The sequence below is a fragment of the Lissotriton vulgaris genome, chromosome 4_1 (assembly GCF_964263255.1).
Source record: "Lissotriton vulgaris chromosome 4_1, aLisVul1.2, whole genome shotgun sequence".
Classification (NCBI taxonomy): Eukaryota; Metazoa; Chordata; class Amphibia; order Caudata; family Salamandridae; genus Lissotriton; species Lissotriton vulgaris.
Window position 1 is genome coordinate 141749012 of NC_141691.1, and position 17832 is coordinate 141766843.

General features: G+C 48.6%; 1 protein-coding gene across 1 annotated transcript in view; it reads right to left on the minus strand.

The window, feature by feature from the left end:
* The window catches only part of ZDHHC15 (zDHHC palmitoyltransferase 15), a 268386-nt gene that overhangs the window by 139314 nt on the left and 111240 nt on the right, over positions 1-17832 (minus strand). The window contains exons 3-4 of the mRNA XM_086918406.1: positions 17441-17535; positions 14979-15099 (exon numbers count right to left, since the gene is read on the minus strand). Coding sequence (XP_086774532.1) covers positions 14979-15099; positions 17441-17535 — 216 coding nt within the window. The remainder of the gene's footprint in view (positions 1-14978; positions 15100-17440; positions 17536-17832) is intronic.

Consider the following 17832-nt stretch of genomic DNA (forward strand, 5'->3'; position numbering starts at 1 on the left):
TGGGCCTGGGTGTGTGGAATGCCTGCGTGACAGGAGCTGCAGGGCCCCGGAGGGGGTTGGAGTCAGCCCAGGGGTGAAAGGCGACATCTGTTGCCCGGGGAAGGGGAGAGAGAAGCGCCTGATAGTGCTGGGCTGTGCCTGCCTGACCACCGTGCTGGCTAACTCCCCTGCCGGCCCACTGTCACCTCTGGCCCTGTAGCTGTCAGGAAGAAGAACACCAGAAACATTCCAGAGCCAGGGACCCCCTTGCACAAAGGACTTCAAAGGCGTTCAGGGGTATAAGGGAAGGACCCCTTACTACAGAAGATTAGATTCTAAAATTCTACAAGCAAGAAAGAACCTCTGCTGGAAGAAGGACAGCTGAAGAACTAAAGGAAGATTGCCTTGCTGTGTGCTCTAAGGGCTGACCTGTTCTGCTGTTGCAACTGAAAGCTGAAGAGGAGAAAGGGACTTTGCTGAGTGCTGTGACCCTGCCTGCTTGAACCTACCAAGACTTTGCTGTGTGCTGTGTCTTTACTGAATCTCCAAGGGCCTGAGAAGAGCTGGCCTCCTGTTTGGAACCCAGGGATAAAGGTTCCTAAAGCTTTGCCAAAAACTGTGGAGAGATCGTGTGGTGGCCGGCTCCAACGTGTGCTTATTACTTGCCAGCTGTGAGGATCGATCGCTGTGCTCTTCGGCACAGATTCAGGGGGTGAGGAAGGACCCGGAGTGTTTTCCTGCGCCCTACATTCCCCCGGTTGATCTACTGGTGGGGAATCCGGCTGACCGTGATCTGCGGCCCCGAAAATCTCTTGCCGCCAAATCACCGTCGCGGCCCGGGGCCAGAAACACCCTCTACGAGTTGCCCTGGGTCCAGGAGCTGCAGCGGCGAAGATCGGAGCCGCCGCGCTCCCATTGGTTGCTGGAAGCGAGCCCCCTCACTAACGCCGCGACGGGATTGGCCCGTGCGGCGCAGCGTCATCAGCGTGGTGGGCCGTGATTGGCCCACGGAGCGGAGCGTCATTGTTTACCTGCCCGGGAGCCGCACTGCCATTGGCTGACTCCCGGGTGCTGCTGGAGGCTCGCCCCCTGTGCCGCGACAGGATTGGTCCCTGCCATCGGGACCCCTTCGAGAGCCGCCTCATCATCGCCGGGACCGGGAAAGACTGCCGACCTCGCCGAGGGAATCCAGCGAGTGCTCCCAGCCCCGGCCTGCCGTCTCTGCTCCCCGCTGCTCACTGAAGGACGGAGAGCGGGCGGAGAGCTGCCTGAGACCGGCCGGGCCAGAGCGCGAGTGAGCGCTGGAGGGCGGGGAGCGTCTGAGGCCTGACAACGTACCGGACGAGGGGAAGGGAGTCCCCCCAGCATTCCGGTGAGGCGCGTGTGTAGCGCATAGGGCCCCTGACGCTAGGGGCTGATTCCTTGGGCAGTTTAAGAGGTGACATTGTTTACAGCGCCTGAGGCCAGGGGATCATTGGGGCATATTTACAAAATCAGTGGCCTATTTTTAACAGTGGCATTGTTTGGACTGCTCGTTTTTAGAGCGCATCATTCCTCAACCAGTGGCATTATTTTTAATAACTGGTTGAAGGGACTTGGGACATTTGATGATATAAGAACTTCCTGAAATTACTTGCAACCATTAAGATTAAGTGCAACCTTCTCCTGAAAAAGTGATTATAGTATTACTGCTTTTTACTGCCTGAAACTAGATAAAGTTATATATTTTTTATAAAAATATACTTACCTGTGTGGTCTCAGTTTGTGGTGGATGGGGGATTATTGTGGTGTAAAGTGCAATTATTATACACATTGCCCTGGGGATAAGCCTGCCTGCTCGCGCCAAGCTACCTAGAGGGAGAGCGGAGGTTATCTACTGTGTGTATTCCTTCACCCTGACTAGAAGCAAGGGTCCCTACTTGGTCTAAGGTACTTACCTCTGCCAACTAGAGACCCCCAGATCTAACACTGAGCCACCTTTTTCTAGTATTGGCATTGCATGAAATGAAAATGTCAGACTCAAGATACAAAACCAAACATACATTAACATGCTACAGGTCACAAAACATAAAATAATGCACAAAGACCAAAAGGCTAAATGACACAATTACATCAATACACTGTGAATTGATGTACACCTAATCAAATTAATAAAACAAACATACAATGTAGGAAGCTGGCTCTCTATATAGGGCACTAAAACGAAGTACACTGTGCAGAGAATCAAGGGAGACCCAGATTGGTATAAAGGGCAAAAGTAGAGAATAATAACGGTAGTGTTGGCGAGCACTTAGGCTTATCAGATGGTAGTGCTAAGCATTTGTTGTACTCACAGAGCCAAAAAATGAGACACACACTCTTCTGAGACCAATTTTAGAAAAGTAACACCGATTTTTATAAATTTTTTAAGACCATGTACTTCATTCACAGGTAAATACTTTTTTAGTTATGATTTTTTAAAGTTCGGACAAGAACTCACTGTTGTGCACAATTACGAACAATGATAGTCTATGGATGAAAAACACAAAAATGAATATACAATCGTACAGTCCCTTCTAGGGATTTAGAGCAGCATCAGGCCAAGGTCCAAAGTTCCACCAGCAGATAGTCAGGAATGTCCCAGATATGGCAGGGAGCAGGGTGCTGGGGTCGTTGGTAGCTGGTGCGCTACGAAGAAGGGGGGCACCTTAAAACAGGCTGCACAAGGGGGTTACAAGTATGTCTGGGAGACCACAAACGAGGGATAGGGTCGCAAGGGCCTCAGGACATGACAGCACAGCTGGTTCATCGGTATCCAGGCCGGGCGGGCTGGGTGCAGAGCAGATAGGTCAGCTGGGCTCTGTGCATCAATATTGTCTTTGTGGTCAGAGGGAAGCAGCTCCCAGGGACGATTACCAGACAGCAGGCCACTCACGAAGTGGGCCTCAGGGGGTCTTGATGTCCCTCGACGGTTGTTTGCTTCCTGGGTGGTTGGAGTCCGGATTGGACTCTTCAAGTCGGTAAACTGGACTCTGCCTGTTTGGTGCCTGTAGACTGCAGGAGTAATTCCTCTACTCCAAGAGTTTTTTTCTGGCGATTGGCAAAGAGCAGCAGGACGATGCAGCACACCACTATGGTTGAGCCCTTGGAGGCAGAAGGCAGGGTTTGCATCAACGTTTTGCAGCTGGGTTTTTGTTCTCTGGTCAGAAGATCTTCTTTGTCCGTTATCTTCTAAGGTCCACCAAATCTAAAGTGCAGGGTTCAGGGTGCCACCTAAATTCCTGCTTTAGGGGTGTTTACAGGAGGAGTCAGGTAGCAGCCAATGGGCTACCTACCTTTAGGGTGTCTACACACTGTATGTGACCACTTCCTTTAATTGGCAAATTCCATTCCATCTCAAACAAGATGGGGGAACTAAAAAGTGGGGTCCACATCACCTTCCCCCTTGGCTGAAAGTGAGCCCACCTCCTAATCTCACTAATTATCCCGCCTGTACTCGTGCCAAATGTGGAACAGGACATGAGGGTTGGCATCCTCTACTATCTGGAGATGCCAGAGTTGCATTTCAAAGACGTCATTGTCTTGGAATGCCATTCTAGCCTGGAGAGGGTGTGAAGCACCTCTGCCCAGAGCAGGCATTGTTACTAGCCTCTTAGAGCGAAGGCTCTCGCCGCATGAGGTCAGAAACATGTCTGTAGGTGGCAGGCTGGGTAAGACTAGTCGGAGACCACAACAGTGCTTGGTAGGTTTTCTGGGGGCCCAATAAGATGCCCTTTGTGTGCCTTTATTAATACATCCAACACTGGCATCAGTATGGATTTATTACCAAACATACCTGCGTACAGTAAAGCAATTGTAGTGTAGTTCCTATATTCCCAATAGGCTCTGCGCATTGGAATAATATATCCTGAGGTCGAATAGGTCTCTACCGAATATATTAGACTTAATTGTGAGTGCCAGCTAGCTCTGAGATCACTAGAAACTTTCTCGAATACACAAGAAGGGATTAGTTTCTGATAACCATTTAAAACATGACAACTTTGTTTCCCCAGAATAAGAAATTATCTCTAGAGTTGTGGACACAATAGATAGTTTTTTCACTCAGTCAATCGTGCATGCTTCGTTTCACCAGAGGTGCAGAGAAATAGAGAGACGGGCGTTTTCAATAAAAGTATTTATTGAACAGTCTTCTTTCTCAAGCATAAATGAATTGCTACAATCGTAATACTGGTTGCAAAGTATAATGCGTACAGTACGAAGAGTATTATAAAATAATACTGTAAAAGCATGGTATGGTTTTTAAGCCATACAAAATAACATAAAATGCATACATTAATAAATAATGACTAAAAGTACTCAACTGGTGCTTCTAAAATACGCCTACCCCGATGTTCCTAACCTAGGTCTAGTACAAGGGAAGAAGTAAGTGAGGAGTAGCTTAAGTTTTAGTATTCTTTGCCAAGAATCTATTCCAAGAATTCTCTAAGGGTCTAATCAGCTCCGTACCTTGGTTTAGAATGATGAAGGTCTTGTATCTCTCTCTCAGGACTTGATTTCCCAGCAACCCGCAAGGGTAGCCTGGAAACACTGGAGCTGAATTTCTCGGCAAGAGAAAAGACAGCGTCTCTCTCAGTGCGTCTGCTGGAGGGTCGGCTTCCTTCGGCACTTGCTGCGGCGAGCTGTGTCGTGTAGGTAGATAGTCGAACTCCTCCAAACCACTGTGTGGTCGCCTGGGCAAATGTGGGCATATTTATATCTTGAAGGTGCCGAGTTTGACATAAGGTTGGACTTGATAACGTCATCAAAGACTCAGTTCTTTGATAACTCCATGAGTTCTTGGATAAATCAATATTCAAGCAAGGGGAAGTCCCTGACTGCTGAAGGTGGGTTTTTCCAAGAAATCGTGGATTCTCGGAACTAGTGTAAGTAGCCATGCCGTATTTGGACTGCATAGGCTAAGTCTAAATATGGTTATGATTTCTATGCCTATATAGGGATATGGTGATTTATACCTATACATGACATGAATCTGGAAAATTACAATAGGGTCATAAATTCATATACAACACAATCATGCTGCTGGGGAACTCGTAATGACGGGTGTTCAGCCTATGTACTCTATTTGGCTTCCCTGCTCACTTATAAGACCTAAGAATGGATTTAGATACTGTAGGGTCATATCTGCTCAGGTATATATGACCACACATATGGTATTATCGTACTAAGGCCTACAGTAGGGGTGACTTACTTATACCTCATGCAGTGTCTGGGGGCATGGCACACATGTCGACTCTTCAGTTTTCTCTGCAACAAGACACTCAGCTTGCAATGGCAGTCTGCATGGTCTTGGCGAGGGATCTCTAGGGTGGCACAATTTGTGCTGTAGCCTAGTGAACAATCTTCAGTTTCAATGGCATGAGAACTAGGTGCACAATTTACTACAGACTTACAGGGGTTGTTGAAGTTGTGTCAATTGTGTTACAGTTTTAGGGAAAGAACACTGCTAACGAGGACCTGGTTAGCAGGGACCCAGTACATCTCAGTCAAGGTTGCATCAAAAACCAGGCAAAAAGTGGGGTTGGGGAGGTACCTGCAACAAAAACCCACTTTCCCACGTAGCCTATGAAAAACAAATAAGTAAGCATTTTGCACCACAATCAAGTTCTTTTTAGAAGTAAACAGCCCTTCAACTGTTTTGTAAATTTAGGGCGGGATATAAATTCACAAATAACTTCGCACCAGCTAACCGGAGAGTCTTCCCTAAAACAAACTTTAGAATACCTTACAGGCATAAGCATATAATCCTGCATTTATCACTGCACTGACCCCAGGATATCCATCACCATTCCTAGTTAGCAGGCAGCACTAGGGATATACTGTGTCATGAACAATATGTTCAAGGAGTAAGAAGAACTTATGACCACTAATTGAAACCTGCAAGTTCTGCAGATGTTAAGGGGCCTTTCAACATATGAAAAAGAATCAGAAGGAATCAGGAAAAAGGTCCTGGTTGATATGGAAATTAGGAAGAACTTTGACAGGATAAATGGGTAGGGCATCACAGAGACAACAGTTAAATGGATAGAATTGGAGCTGTTGTTAAGCGGATCCTCCTTGCTAGCAGATTCAAGAAAGCTTTTTGTACAAGCACTGTGGACTCGCATTACTAGTTTTGAATAATGTTACATTTTTGGGGGCATCCACCACCTTATGTCTAAGGCCTATCCCTTTTCTAAAGGGGTTGAAAAAGGGCACTTTACAAGAGCAATGCAGATCATAGTTGCCGGATGTGTTTATGGAGGCCAACTAATTTGAAAAAGCACAGGCCTTCTATGACTCCTCAATAGGGGAACAGGAATCAAGAAAACTCAGAACTGACAGAAGTGCTGCACAGAAAGATCTTAAAAATAACTAAAATGTGGGCTGGCACAGAGAGTATATGTGGATAAAACCTGTTAGACTGTGACATACTGATTAGGTACCAGTCCCGTTTTTGCTATGACGGAACCAAGTTGGAGCTTAGGTCATTTCAGAATCTTCAGCCTGAGCCTGGTATTAGTCTTTGAAGGTACCACACTAGGTCATCTGGACACCTCTAGACTGTGCCTCGTGCTGTCTTACGACACACAGAGTAAAGCTACCACCAGTGTAAACAACCTAACGACTCCAAATAAACAGCAAAAGCTCTTCTGAAAGAAACAAATTACTGGTATCGGGCCTCAGAACCTGACATACCAGATGCATCATAAGGAGTAAGACCAAAATCTTTTAAGTATACAACAGCTGAATGTATATTGCCAACCAACAAGCCTGGTCTTTAAAATCCCTCATGAAAAATGCTGTGAAAGCTCTATCTGTTCACAGAAGGCACTTTCTCTGACGGTCTAATAGAGATATGTGCATGCTGCAGAAGGCCTATTCTTGAAAATAAAAGAGGATGAGCTTAAGATAAGCCTACAACAGTTCCACAAAGCCTATAGAAAACAGCAAAACATTCATAATATGACAGCATGATTCCTCTTTGATCTGCAGAAATCTGATGCATAATGCATCACAATTATCATGACAAATGTTTGCGCTCTCTATGTATGTTACATGAACTCCCATTTTGCTTTCCCCTGTACCTAAATACAGAGTTCGGTGGGGTAGAAGATCTTTCCGTGTTCAAAGATCAAAACTTTGGGCTGATTGCACCTTAAAAGAGAAAGAAACGTTCCCACTTTTCATAAAATTTGCAAAAACTTGGCTGTCTGATGCCTTGATTCATGCGAATAGGGATTTACTTGAATACCGCAGTTGAAGTCTCAAATATGCCAAGAGAGGTTCTGGGTGCGACTGCTGTGTTTTATAAATAGCCTGCCATATAAGAGGGGACCCAGCAGGTAGAAGGGACACTTGTCACACAGAGAAAACCAGAGACTTAGAATTTAGAAAGGAAAATTCCAAGTGCATGCTCAGTGACAAGGATCAAAGTGCTGCATTTCTGGTCTATTTTTTTTTTTTTTTTAATTTGTTTTATTGCAGAATTAGAAACCATTGCATACAATAAATCAACCATCACACTCATGGTGTCCCCCCGCATGGATCAAATAAGCATAGATCATACACAGTCATTCAGCCCGTATCCCGGAGGCCGGGCGGCGCAATGTCCAAGATTTCCAGCAAGAACATCATTGTGAGCATCCCAGAGGGACATGTGGTCGATAATCTCTTCATGTATCTGCATTTTACCCCCCTAAAACCTAACCCACCCCCAGCACCGTCCAGCATGTTCTAACAGTCCGGTCACATGGCGACATTGTGATCCCACTACCCAGTCCCTCCTGTGGGGCCCCTAACCGAACAGTGCCACGTGTCCCTGCCCCTATTCCGCCCTCTGTCCCAGTTCTCCAGACCCGTTAGGACAGTTGCAGGCCCGGAATTACTTCCGCTACCCAACCTGGACCCCGGTGCCCAGCCCGCCCCCCCAAGAACCCCAAAACAACCCCCATCCCCTCCCCCCCCAGCAACCGCTAATGATGTGGGCCATGTTCCTAACTCCAGTATGGGTCCCGCTACAGATCTGCTAATACCTCCATACTCGCAAGCCTCATGGAGCCCTCATGCACTATCCATTCAGCCCTCATCGTCCACCAGGGAGTCACGCAAAGCCTGAACTATCAACTCCCACGCGCGCGCTGATTCTAGGCTCTTTTCGTTATCGAGCTTGACTGCTTGTCTCATACGGAGCACACTCTCGCATTCAGACCACCTCAGCAATTCATTCGTCCATCTCCTCACAGACGGTCCCTCCCTGGACTTCCAGTGCCAGGTGATCTCCCTCTGTGCCAATATCAGCCCCAGATCAATAAATTTACTTGTCACCTTAGTATGTTTTGTGTGTGGGAACCAGAGCAACAAGCACGCCGCCATATCGAACTCCACCTCCCTGTCGGTCACTACATTTAGGAGTTCCCCAACCTCCGCCCAGTAAGCCTCCAGTTTCGGGCAGCCCCATAACAGATGATCCAAATCCGCCTCCAACGCCAAGTATCTCGGACACCTCGCCTCCTGCACCTGGAAATACCGTTTGATCTTCTCCGGGGTCAGGTAGGCCCTATGCAACACATAAAAGTGCACCTGCTGAAAGCGTGCGTTCCTTGTGCCCTTCCACGTACGCTTAAGGATATGATCCCACACCGTGTCCGGAATGGGCCTGCCTATGCTAACTTCCCATTTCGCTTTCAGGCCCTGGAGCGGGTCTAACCCCTCATGCAACATCCTATTATGGAGGCAGGTCACCGCTTTAAAGGTGCCAGCGGCCATCACTACATACTGGCATGCCATAGTCCTTTCCGGTTCAATGAGCCCCTCTTTCCAGTGCTTCTGCATGGCCGCCACCACGGCCGCATGGAAGAGGAAGCTCCCCTCCGGCAGCCCAAACTGTTCTTGCAGCATCTGAAAGGGGACCAGCGTCCCGTCAATATACAGATCCCCCACCACTTGCAGTCCCAGCTCCTCCCACTCCAGTAATGGAGACCAATCGCCCCCATGCGGCAGCGCAGTCAGCATACCTATCGGTATCTCCGGGGCATACGGTCGGGACGCCTTCGCTCTCCTCAGACTCCTCTGCCAGCACAGCCTGAGCGTCCTCTCCTCCATGGTGAGGCCTCGCAACTCCAGTTTCTGCTGCATGATAATGTAGGCCAGGACATGGCGTTGTATCCCCTGCTCTCGGTCGTGCTCCGGCCCTCTGAACACCCTAGCCACGTGCTGTGTGAGGACCTGAAGCTGCGCGGCCAAGTAGTACAACTCAAAGTCAGGGACCGCCACCCCCCCCCTCAAGCTTGGGACGAAGCAACGTGTTCAGCGCCACTCTACGGCGCCCATGCCCCCAAAGGAAATCGATGACCATCGTCCACAGATCCCTAAAGATCCTCTGAGGAATCCAAATGGGCAGCGTGCGAAAGTAATACAAGAGCCGCGGGAGCGCCACCATCTTCAGCAGAGCTATCCTACCCAACACCGACAAAGGGAGGGAGGCCCAAAAGGACATGCAGCCTCTCAGCGCCCGTATGCACCGCCCAATATTACCCTCTAATAAGTCCGCGACCTCGTGGTATATTCGGACTCCCAGATAAGTAAAACAAGATGGCTCCCAGACCACCCCTACATCGTGAGAGGGGCAGGGCGCGCCCGCCCTAAGCGGAAAGACAAGTCTTCGTCCAGTTAACCCTGAGGCCCGACAACCGACCAAACTCAGACAGCATTTCCATCGCCCCTTTCAGAGCCCGCTCCGTATCCGCCATATATAGTAGCAGATCGTCTGCATACAATGATATATAGTGCAACTGCCCGCCTCTATCGATCCCCGCGTACATGTCTCCCGTCCTGGCGCGCGCCGCCAGCGGCTCCATCGCCAGTGCAAACAGAAGCGGGGAGAGGGAGCACCCCTGTCTCGTCCCCCTACCAACCGGATAAGCCGCAGACACCAGAGTGCCCAGACGTACTCGCGCCGTTGCCGAGGAGTACAACACCTTCGTCCATCTACGAAACCCCTCTCCAATGCCGTACTTTACAAGGACTTCGTCCAGATAGACCCATTCCAGGCTATCAAAGGCTTTCTCAATATCCACAGATAACACCGCCTGGGCATCGTCCACGTCCATCGCACCGTCCAACATCCCAATCAGACGGCGAATATTAAGCGCCGTGCTCCTCGTGGGGATAAACCCCGCCTGGTCCCTGTGCACCAGCCTGGTCATATGCGGGGCCAACCTGGTGGCCAAAATACGGCTTAAGATCTTATAGTCCACCGTCAACATGGACAGTGGCCTATACGACTTCACATCAGTCGCCTCCCTGCCAGGTTTCAGCAACGGCACTATCAGCGCCTCCCTCATTGAACCGGGCAGACTCCCCAGCCTGTGAGCCTCCCCGTACACCACCAGTAGTCTGGGTGCCAAGCTATCAACATACTTCTGGTAAAATTCAATCGGCAGGCCATCCACCCCGGGTGTTTTATTCCTCGCCATATGTTTAATGGCCGCCCTGATCTCGGCTAGTGTAACAGGTCCACCCAAGTCCTTTGCATCGTCATCGTCAAGCACCGGAAGCTGCATCGATTCCAGATATTCCGCGATCTCCCAGGCCTCCACCCCAACTGACTCTCGTATAACTCAGCATAGTAGGTTCGAAAGCATTCCAGCACCGCCGTTTGTGAATAAACCGTCTCCCCCAATGTATTTTTTATGCTCAATATCGGACAGCCTCTGAGTTCAGGATTAGCGAGCCTAGCCAGTAACGTGCCTACCTTATCCCTTTCCGCATGCGCTTTGATGGCATATTGTCTGTAATCATAGCTCCGCAGCCGTTCCGTCTCGGTAGCCACCACCTCCTTGGCTTCCATTAACCGGGCTTGCAGGTCCGGTCGGTCCGGCCTACGCCGTTCCAGATCCCTCAACTTCTCCTCCGCACTAGCAAGCGCATTCAACACCGACATTCGAGCATGCACACTCCTCTCACCACCAGTTTCATCGCGTCCCATTCAGTGGACCTACAAGTAGCTGTACCCTCATTTTCATCAAAATATTGATCTATGCCCCGTTGGACCGCATCGCTAAACACCGAGTCCTCAAGGGTGTCGGGCCGGAGCCGCCATGTTGGAATCGCGGATCGCGCCCGCTGCCATTGGACGTGCACCAGTAAAGGATTATGATCCGAGATGGTCCTGGCCAGGTACTCCGTATGGGAGACCAATGGGGCTAGGGACCCGCTGCACAGGACCGAGTCGATCCTAACATGTAGGGCGTGGAGGGCCGAGAAAAAGGAGTAATCCCTGCCATCCCGGTGGTGTTCCCGCCACACATCCAGCAGTCCCCATCTTTCCTGCCAATCCTTCCTGTGTGCAGCTAGCCTACGTACAGGGGAATCGACCAGTGGTGGGTGAGATCTATCCAAAGCTACATCTGTGATCGAGTTAAAGTCCCCCCCAAGAATCACAGGACCCGCTAAGAAAGAGGCCAATGAGCAGGATAAACCATCAAAGAAGCGGGCCTGCTCAACATTCGGAGCGTATACACAGCATAGAACCACATCCCGACCATACAACCTTCCCTCCACCGCCACATATCTGCCCTCAGGATCCACCACTTGATTCAATACCTGGAACGGTACCCCCGCTCGCACCCATATCAGTACCCCTCTAGCAAACCCGGAGTAAGTGGTTCCAAAGACCTGACCCCGCCATCTTTTCTGTAATGCAATGCATTCCTGTTTCGTCAGATGAGTCTCCTGCAACATGGCAACCTGGACCCCCCGCCTCACCAAATAAGCATGCACTTTGTGGCGTTTGACCATAGTCCGCAGTCCTCGGACATTCCATGTTAGGCATTTCAAGTTAGGTAACGTCCCCATACCAACGCAGAATGAGCCAGGTCAAGTGTAGCCATTCATTGCCCACACCACAGCAGTTGCCCCCCCCAACGAACCATAGAAGAAACTCCCCAAACCCCACTCCCCAGGACAGGGCCTACAAACCCAGTGTCAGCCCCGATCCAAACCTTAAACAAAACACACATCCGACTAACCTGTGTTCGCCACCACAGAAGGCCTTAAGGGCCCCGAGGGGGTGAGTTATCGCCGACCTTGGGCAGGCGGAGCCCGCGCCCCGCGCCTTCCATCCCGCAATGTTGGTGCCCCACCCTACCTGGCAACCCAACTAGTGCCAACAGGATACCTCCCCACAAGAGATACGGTGTCCCAAGTCCCATACAGGAGTCAGCCATGAAAAATCTCATCAGACGTCTGGGGGGTGACTACCGGTCCCTTCGAGCTCTCCGCCTCCGAAAATTCCTCTCCAGTCCTGCCGCCGTCCTCGCCAGAGTCCGTCCCAGCCATGTCACTCTCCTGCTGTGATCTCGTGATGGCCGCCGTCGCTGCCAGCGCCCCTCTTTTGTCCGCAGCCATTTGAGCCTCCCGTTTCGCTCGCTGAAGCTTGTTGCGGGAGCGAATCCGTTGCGATTTCCGGACCTGAAGCGGTTTAGGCCTCTCTCGCTGACTTTTGCCAGTCCTGTCCGTGCCGGCACGATACAATTCCAACCAGGACCACGCTTCATCAGGAGTTTGAAAAAATTGAGTGTTCCCATCCAGGATTACTCGCAGCTTGGCCGGAAAGAGCAAAGAGTACTGGATGCCCTCCTCTCTCAGCTCCTTTTTCACCGCCAGGAAAGATGCCCTATTCTTCTGGACCGCCTGAGTATAGTCCGGGAAAATCGTGACTCGGCTATTTTCAACCTCATACGGACCCGAGGCCCGAGCTTTCTGAATTAGGAGGTCCCGATCTTTATAATGGAGGAGCTTCACCACCATCGGTCTAGGGGGGCGGCCAAGCGCTGGTGGGCGAGCCGGCACCCTGTGTGCTCGCTCTAACGTGAAGAAGGGAGTGAGACCCTCCGGTGCCACCACTGTCCAGAACCAGTTCTCCATGTAGGCCACCGCATCCTCCCCTTCAATCTTCTCCGGCAGGCCTACGACCTGCACGTTGTTCCGTCTATTGCGGCTTTCGGCATCCTCCGCTCGTCGCTCCAGCGTGTCCAGCCGGTTAAGGATGTCCGTGATCTTATGTTCCGCGGTCACCACCGCCGGTTTCAGGTCTAATAGCAGCTGCTCGTGGTCCTTAACCTTATCCGCCAACTTGGCATGATCCGCCCTCAGGAGACCCAGCCCCGTGGCGACCTGCGCAATGTCCTGCTGCAATGCCTCCTTGGTCGAGGTGATGGCATCCAGAATAGCATCCAGGCGCCGGTTCAGTCTCTGCTCCTGGTCCATCATCGGCGGGGAGGCCTCACCCACCTGGTTCAGCGCAGTCGGATCCTCCCGGCCCTGCTCCATGGTGGCCGCTCCTCCCGCAGCCGCCATCTTAGGTGCCTCTGTCGCCGTTGTACGGGCAGGCCCGGTCCTCACCAGGGCCCGATGTCCTCTGCCCGGGAGGCGTGCGCACCAGCAGTGTTCGAGGTAGAGTGCTTCCGCTGCGCTTGCAACTCTAAAATTTCCGAAGTCCCGGCGCCGGCCGCCCCGCTGTCGCCAGGAGCAAGAAGGAGGGGGGGGGGGGGGGGGGGGGGGAAAGTAGAGACGAGTGCGTGCACCCAGGACACCAGTCCAATGTTGGTCGCCAAGCCCCCCGCTCCTCAGGTCTGTGCCAGCAACCCCCGCAACTCCGATCTCACAGAGGCGGGCCACCTCGCAGGCCGATGCCAATTCTCCTCAGCTTCGGTTCAGAGACCATCGACCCTCACCGCCGCCATTTTCTTCACACTCCGGGCAACACCTCAGGCATCGTCTTTCTAGGTCTCCGTGGGACTAGCGGTCCCCCAAGAGCTCTCAGCCGCTCTCCAGTGGTTCCCCAACACCTCACGGGCCAGTTGCGCCGACCAGGGGTCTCCCCAGGTGTAGTTTTCAGGAGAAATAGCGGGACCCTGCGCGGAGCTGCAAGCTCACGCCGCCATCCCGATCGGCGTCCAAGCCACGCCCCCTGCATTTCTGATCTATGAAGAGAGTGTGCATGGGGGAATCATCACATGGCTGGACCAGGCATGCTCAGGATGCTCAAATGCCTCCGCCAACCCCTCTAGGTCCTCCAATAGCAAGCCCATAGGAAGAGGAATTAAGGTAGCACACTTACTGTCCATAATGGAGGAGGGACAATAATATAGCACATCTGCGCTGCACTTCACTAAGTTGGGGCAATACGCTGAAGAGATGGTAGGGACTGCTGCTGTAGTCATATCAACACTCATTGTGTCCTGCAACCTGTGCAAATGCCTGGATCTTAAGTGATACAAGCGAACACCACAAACTCTTGAATCTTAAGACCAAAGGTTTTCAGCCCTTACTGCAAAAAAATGCTTAGAATTTATGGTTATAGGTGGCACAAAAGTGAATAGTAAGCTAGGATGCTGGCCTAGGGGCTCTCTGGGTATGCAAGACACAGGCCACTAGAAAATGAAATGTTGCTGATGAGGATGTATGGGCAACATGATTAATGAACTATTTAGAACTTGGTCTGAGAAATTGACCTGATTGATGTTCAAGGAACTTACCAAGCCCAAATATATGAAGAGCGGGGGAAATGTGGAAACTAACTGGGGATGGACATGGTAAAAATCTGATCCTAACAGCAGTCAATCAGAAACTGGGACTTCAACAACTTGAGGCCAGACTGGACATCTGGTCACTACATAACATTTTACAATGACATCACAGATTTGGCTTTAAAAACATTCTCACTGTGAAACAGAGCTTATCTAATAGAGGACTGCAAAATCAGTTGAATCCAACAAAAAAAACACTTTCTGGTCCTAGAAGGATTGATTATGTTGCAGACTAACAGATGTAAGTCCCTTTCCTATAAATTATTTTCTCTGGTAAGCAGTACTGAATGCACAGCTGCTTTTGTAGAATTGCAAACTTACACAAATGGATATACAAAGGCTGACACATGAGTAAGTCTTAGGTTGACGTAAAAGATTAGCAAAACTAACCTCCACTGCCCGTTCTGGTGTACACTGGCAACTTCTTTGCAACTTCAGACAGAATCTGTTTCTGTGCATCTGGCCTTTCTTCATTGTCGTACCGCTCCTTGTCTGCATAGGACAGCAGGAACTATAACAGGGGAGAATCGGGTAATCAAAAGACACTTTCAACTCGTTCCATTTACCAATACAGAGACCTGGAGTCATGCGCTTTACTTGCATGCAACACGCTGCATGATGGCTATCTAAAAAACAATAAAATGCAGAGGAAGTAAAGCAGTGTTTTAAATATGAAATTAGGCTTTATAAGGAACTATGCAGATAAAATGGGTTCTGGTATCACTGGCTGATTTCAATTAGCCAATGTGGGTTGATTGCCATGAACAAAATATTAATGATAAGGATAAAACATAGCTATACCAGCATTTGAGAGGAGACAAAATGCACAAGAGAAAGTATTCCCTGTCAACCAGGGTTAACATAAGAGAAATTTAAATGTGGTGTTGCCAGCGCTTGTAGGTACTCTCGGGAAGAAACTTGGTCACAGTTGATACTATCTTATGCCAAATTTAGTATCTGGGCTAGGCTCAGCTCCAATGATGCTCTGTATGTATATATTGGCACTAGTTGGTGAATAGGTTAGTTCACCCTGGCACTTTCCCTTAGCTGATATAAAAATACAGAATCTGGGTATTCCCAAAGAGATTGAGTCCATGGCATGGGATTCAAATAAATAAACAACCACGGCCTGATTTAGAGTTTGGTAAAAGGGACACACGGTCATAAATGTGGCGGATATTCTGTCCTACAATCATAGAATTCTATTATAGTCTATAGCAATTGTAATAAGGCAGACAGAATATCTGCCACGTTTCAGCAGAGTATCCCATTCGCCAAACTCTAAAAAGGCCTTTAGTCTGTACAATGTAGGAGCTTTAACTTAATTTCTTTGAGAGGACCTATTCACCTATGATAGCCACTGGGCTGCAGACAGTGACACGAGTCGATACTTATTGTAGAATGTTTGCAATACAAATGCTAGTAAAATAAAACAGAAAAGCATGCTTATCCTCACAAAGATGGCGCTCACATATGCCAAGAAAAGTTGGAGCCTCCACTTAAGTGTTATGTGTGCATTGAACGACTAAAAAAAATATAACTCTGGTCCTCTGGAATATTTTGAAAATATATCAGAAACTGGTGATAATTAACTCTATTTATAACCGAAAACAACCATTCTTACAGAGTAAAACAGTGCATCAGGCACATAACACCAACTTAACATGACTGAATTTTAACTTACAGACTAGGACGATAACTCATGAAATCAGCAAAGTTCCCAGTTGTGGCTTAGTGCTGTACTGAATTAAATGCCAGCTCTATGTTCACATTTCTTCTTTACAATGTTTTGCTACAATTAAGCAAACAAGAAATGCCTTTCTATTAAATGTGTACTGTCTCTAGCCAGAGTACATAATCATTTAGGGAAAACCTAACATTCAAAAGCTTTGTAAACATGTTTACAAAGAGTTTTCGCCTGGAGTGGTGAAGAAGTACTCAGACTGGTGTAAAATATGTCTGCTCAACCGTTATTGTACGTTAGCAGTATTATACGTGTACCATACTTTTGCTGGCTTTCCTTGAGACACCAGATGCAGCTCAAAGTCTTCCAGGTTGCCAGGTAAGAAGCACTGCAAGACCTATGCTTTATGAGATACTAGCTTCCACTAAGATCCTTAGACCATTATAATCTAAGCTATATAGGATGGGTAAATCATCCCCAACCAAAAATGACAGATCCTACTTCAGGATGTGGGGAAGGAGTAACGAGCCTTCATATGTATGGCTCTGACAGCTGAATATTTCTTCCAACCTAAATGGAATATTACCAAAGCATCTAAAATGAGCACAAATAAGTGCTTTCTTAAAGACTGTCCAACATGTTAGCAAAACTGAAATGTTCCTCTGAAAATTAATGATCTGAGTCTGCAATACTGAATTCAATCAAAGTTAAAGCAATAATTTGAGGTTTGATCTCAAGGCTTCTTCAAGTCTTGGCTTGTGGTGAGAACTCATAGCCTTGTGCTTATTACTGTTCAATATGATGTAATGTAATTGACACTTGAAGGACTATGTCAGGTACCAGACTCATGTCACTAAGTCAAACTGTAATTACTGCTGATGACTGCCACTTACTATCTGCTTTCTCCCACCTATAGTGACACAAATCACTATTGCACGTGCACCTTTCCAGGGAGTCAGGCTCGGTAGTAACTCCATTGTCTCGGTGTCAACAAGGACAGAATATATTAGAATTAAAAAAAATAAGATTTTCATCATTCAATGTAAAACACACTACTACAAGGGTTGGAAAGGTAATGGTTAGTGGCGGCACCTTTGAAACTACCACGACACGTCACCTATGATAAAATACAATTTTAGATCATCAACATAGAGATGAACAGTCTTACCTTCTTGGTTGGCTGAGACGGAGAGGTAAAGATAGATTTCCAGTATGTCCACGCAAAAAGGACAAACACGACATGGAACACTAGGAGGTAGGTGACTGAAATAAAACGTAAAACAAGAAACATGAAGTTCTTGTGTATGATCGAAATAACAAACTTAAATGATAGTGAGTGAAAAGCAAATGTTCGCAGACTTCAGAACCTAAAACTCTTTTGTACAGTTTTGGACTGAACTTGCTCTACAAACATGACTTTTAGAGGTGAATTTCCTCGAGTACCATTTCTCAAGCACGATACAATATAGTGAACCCATAGTGATAAGAACCCTAGTAGTCACTATAACTAAAATGATGGCATCTGTGGGCTACATTATGGAAAAGTCACTACCTGCGTGA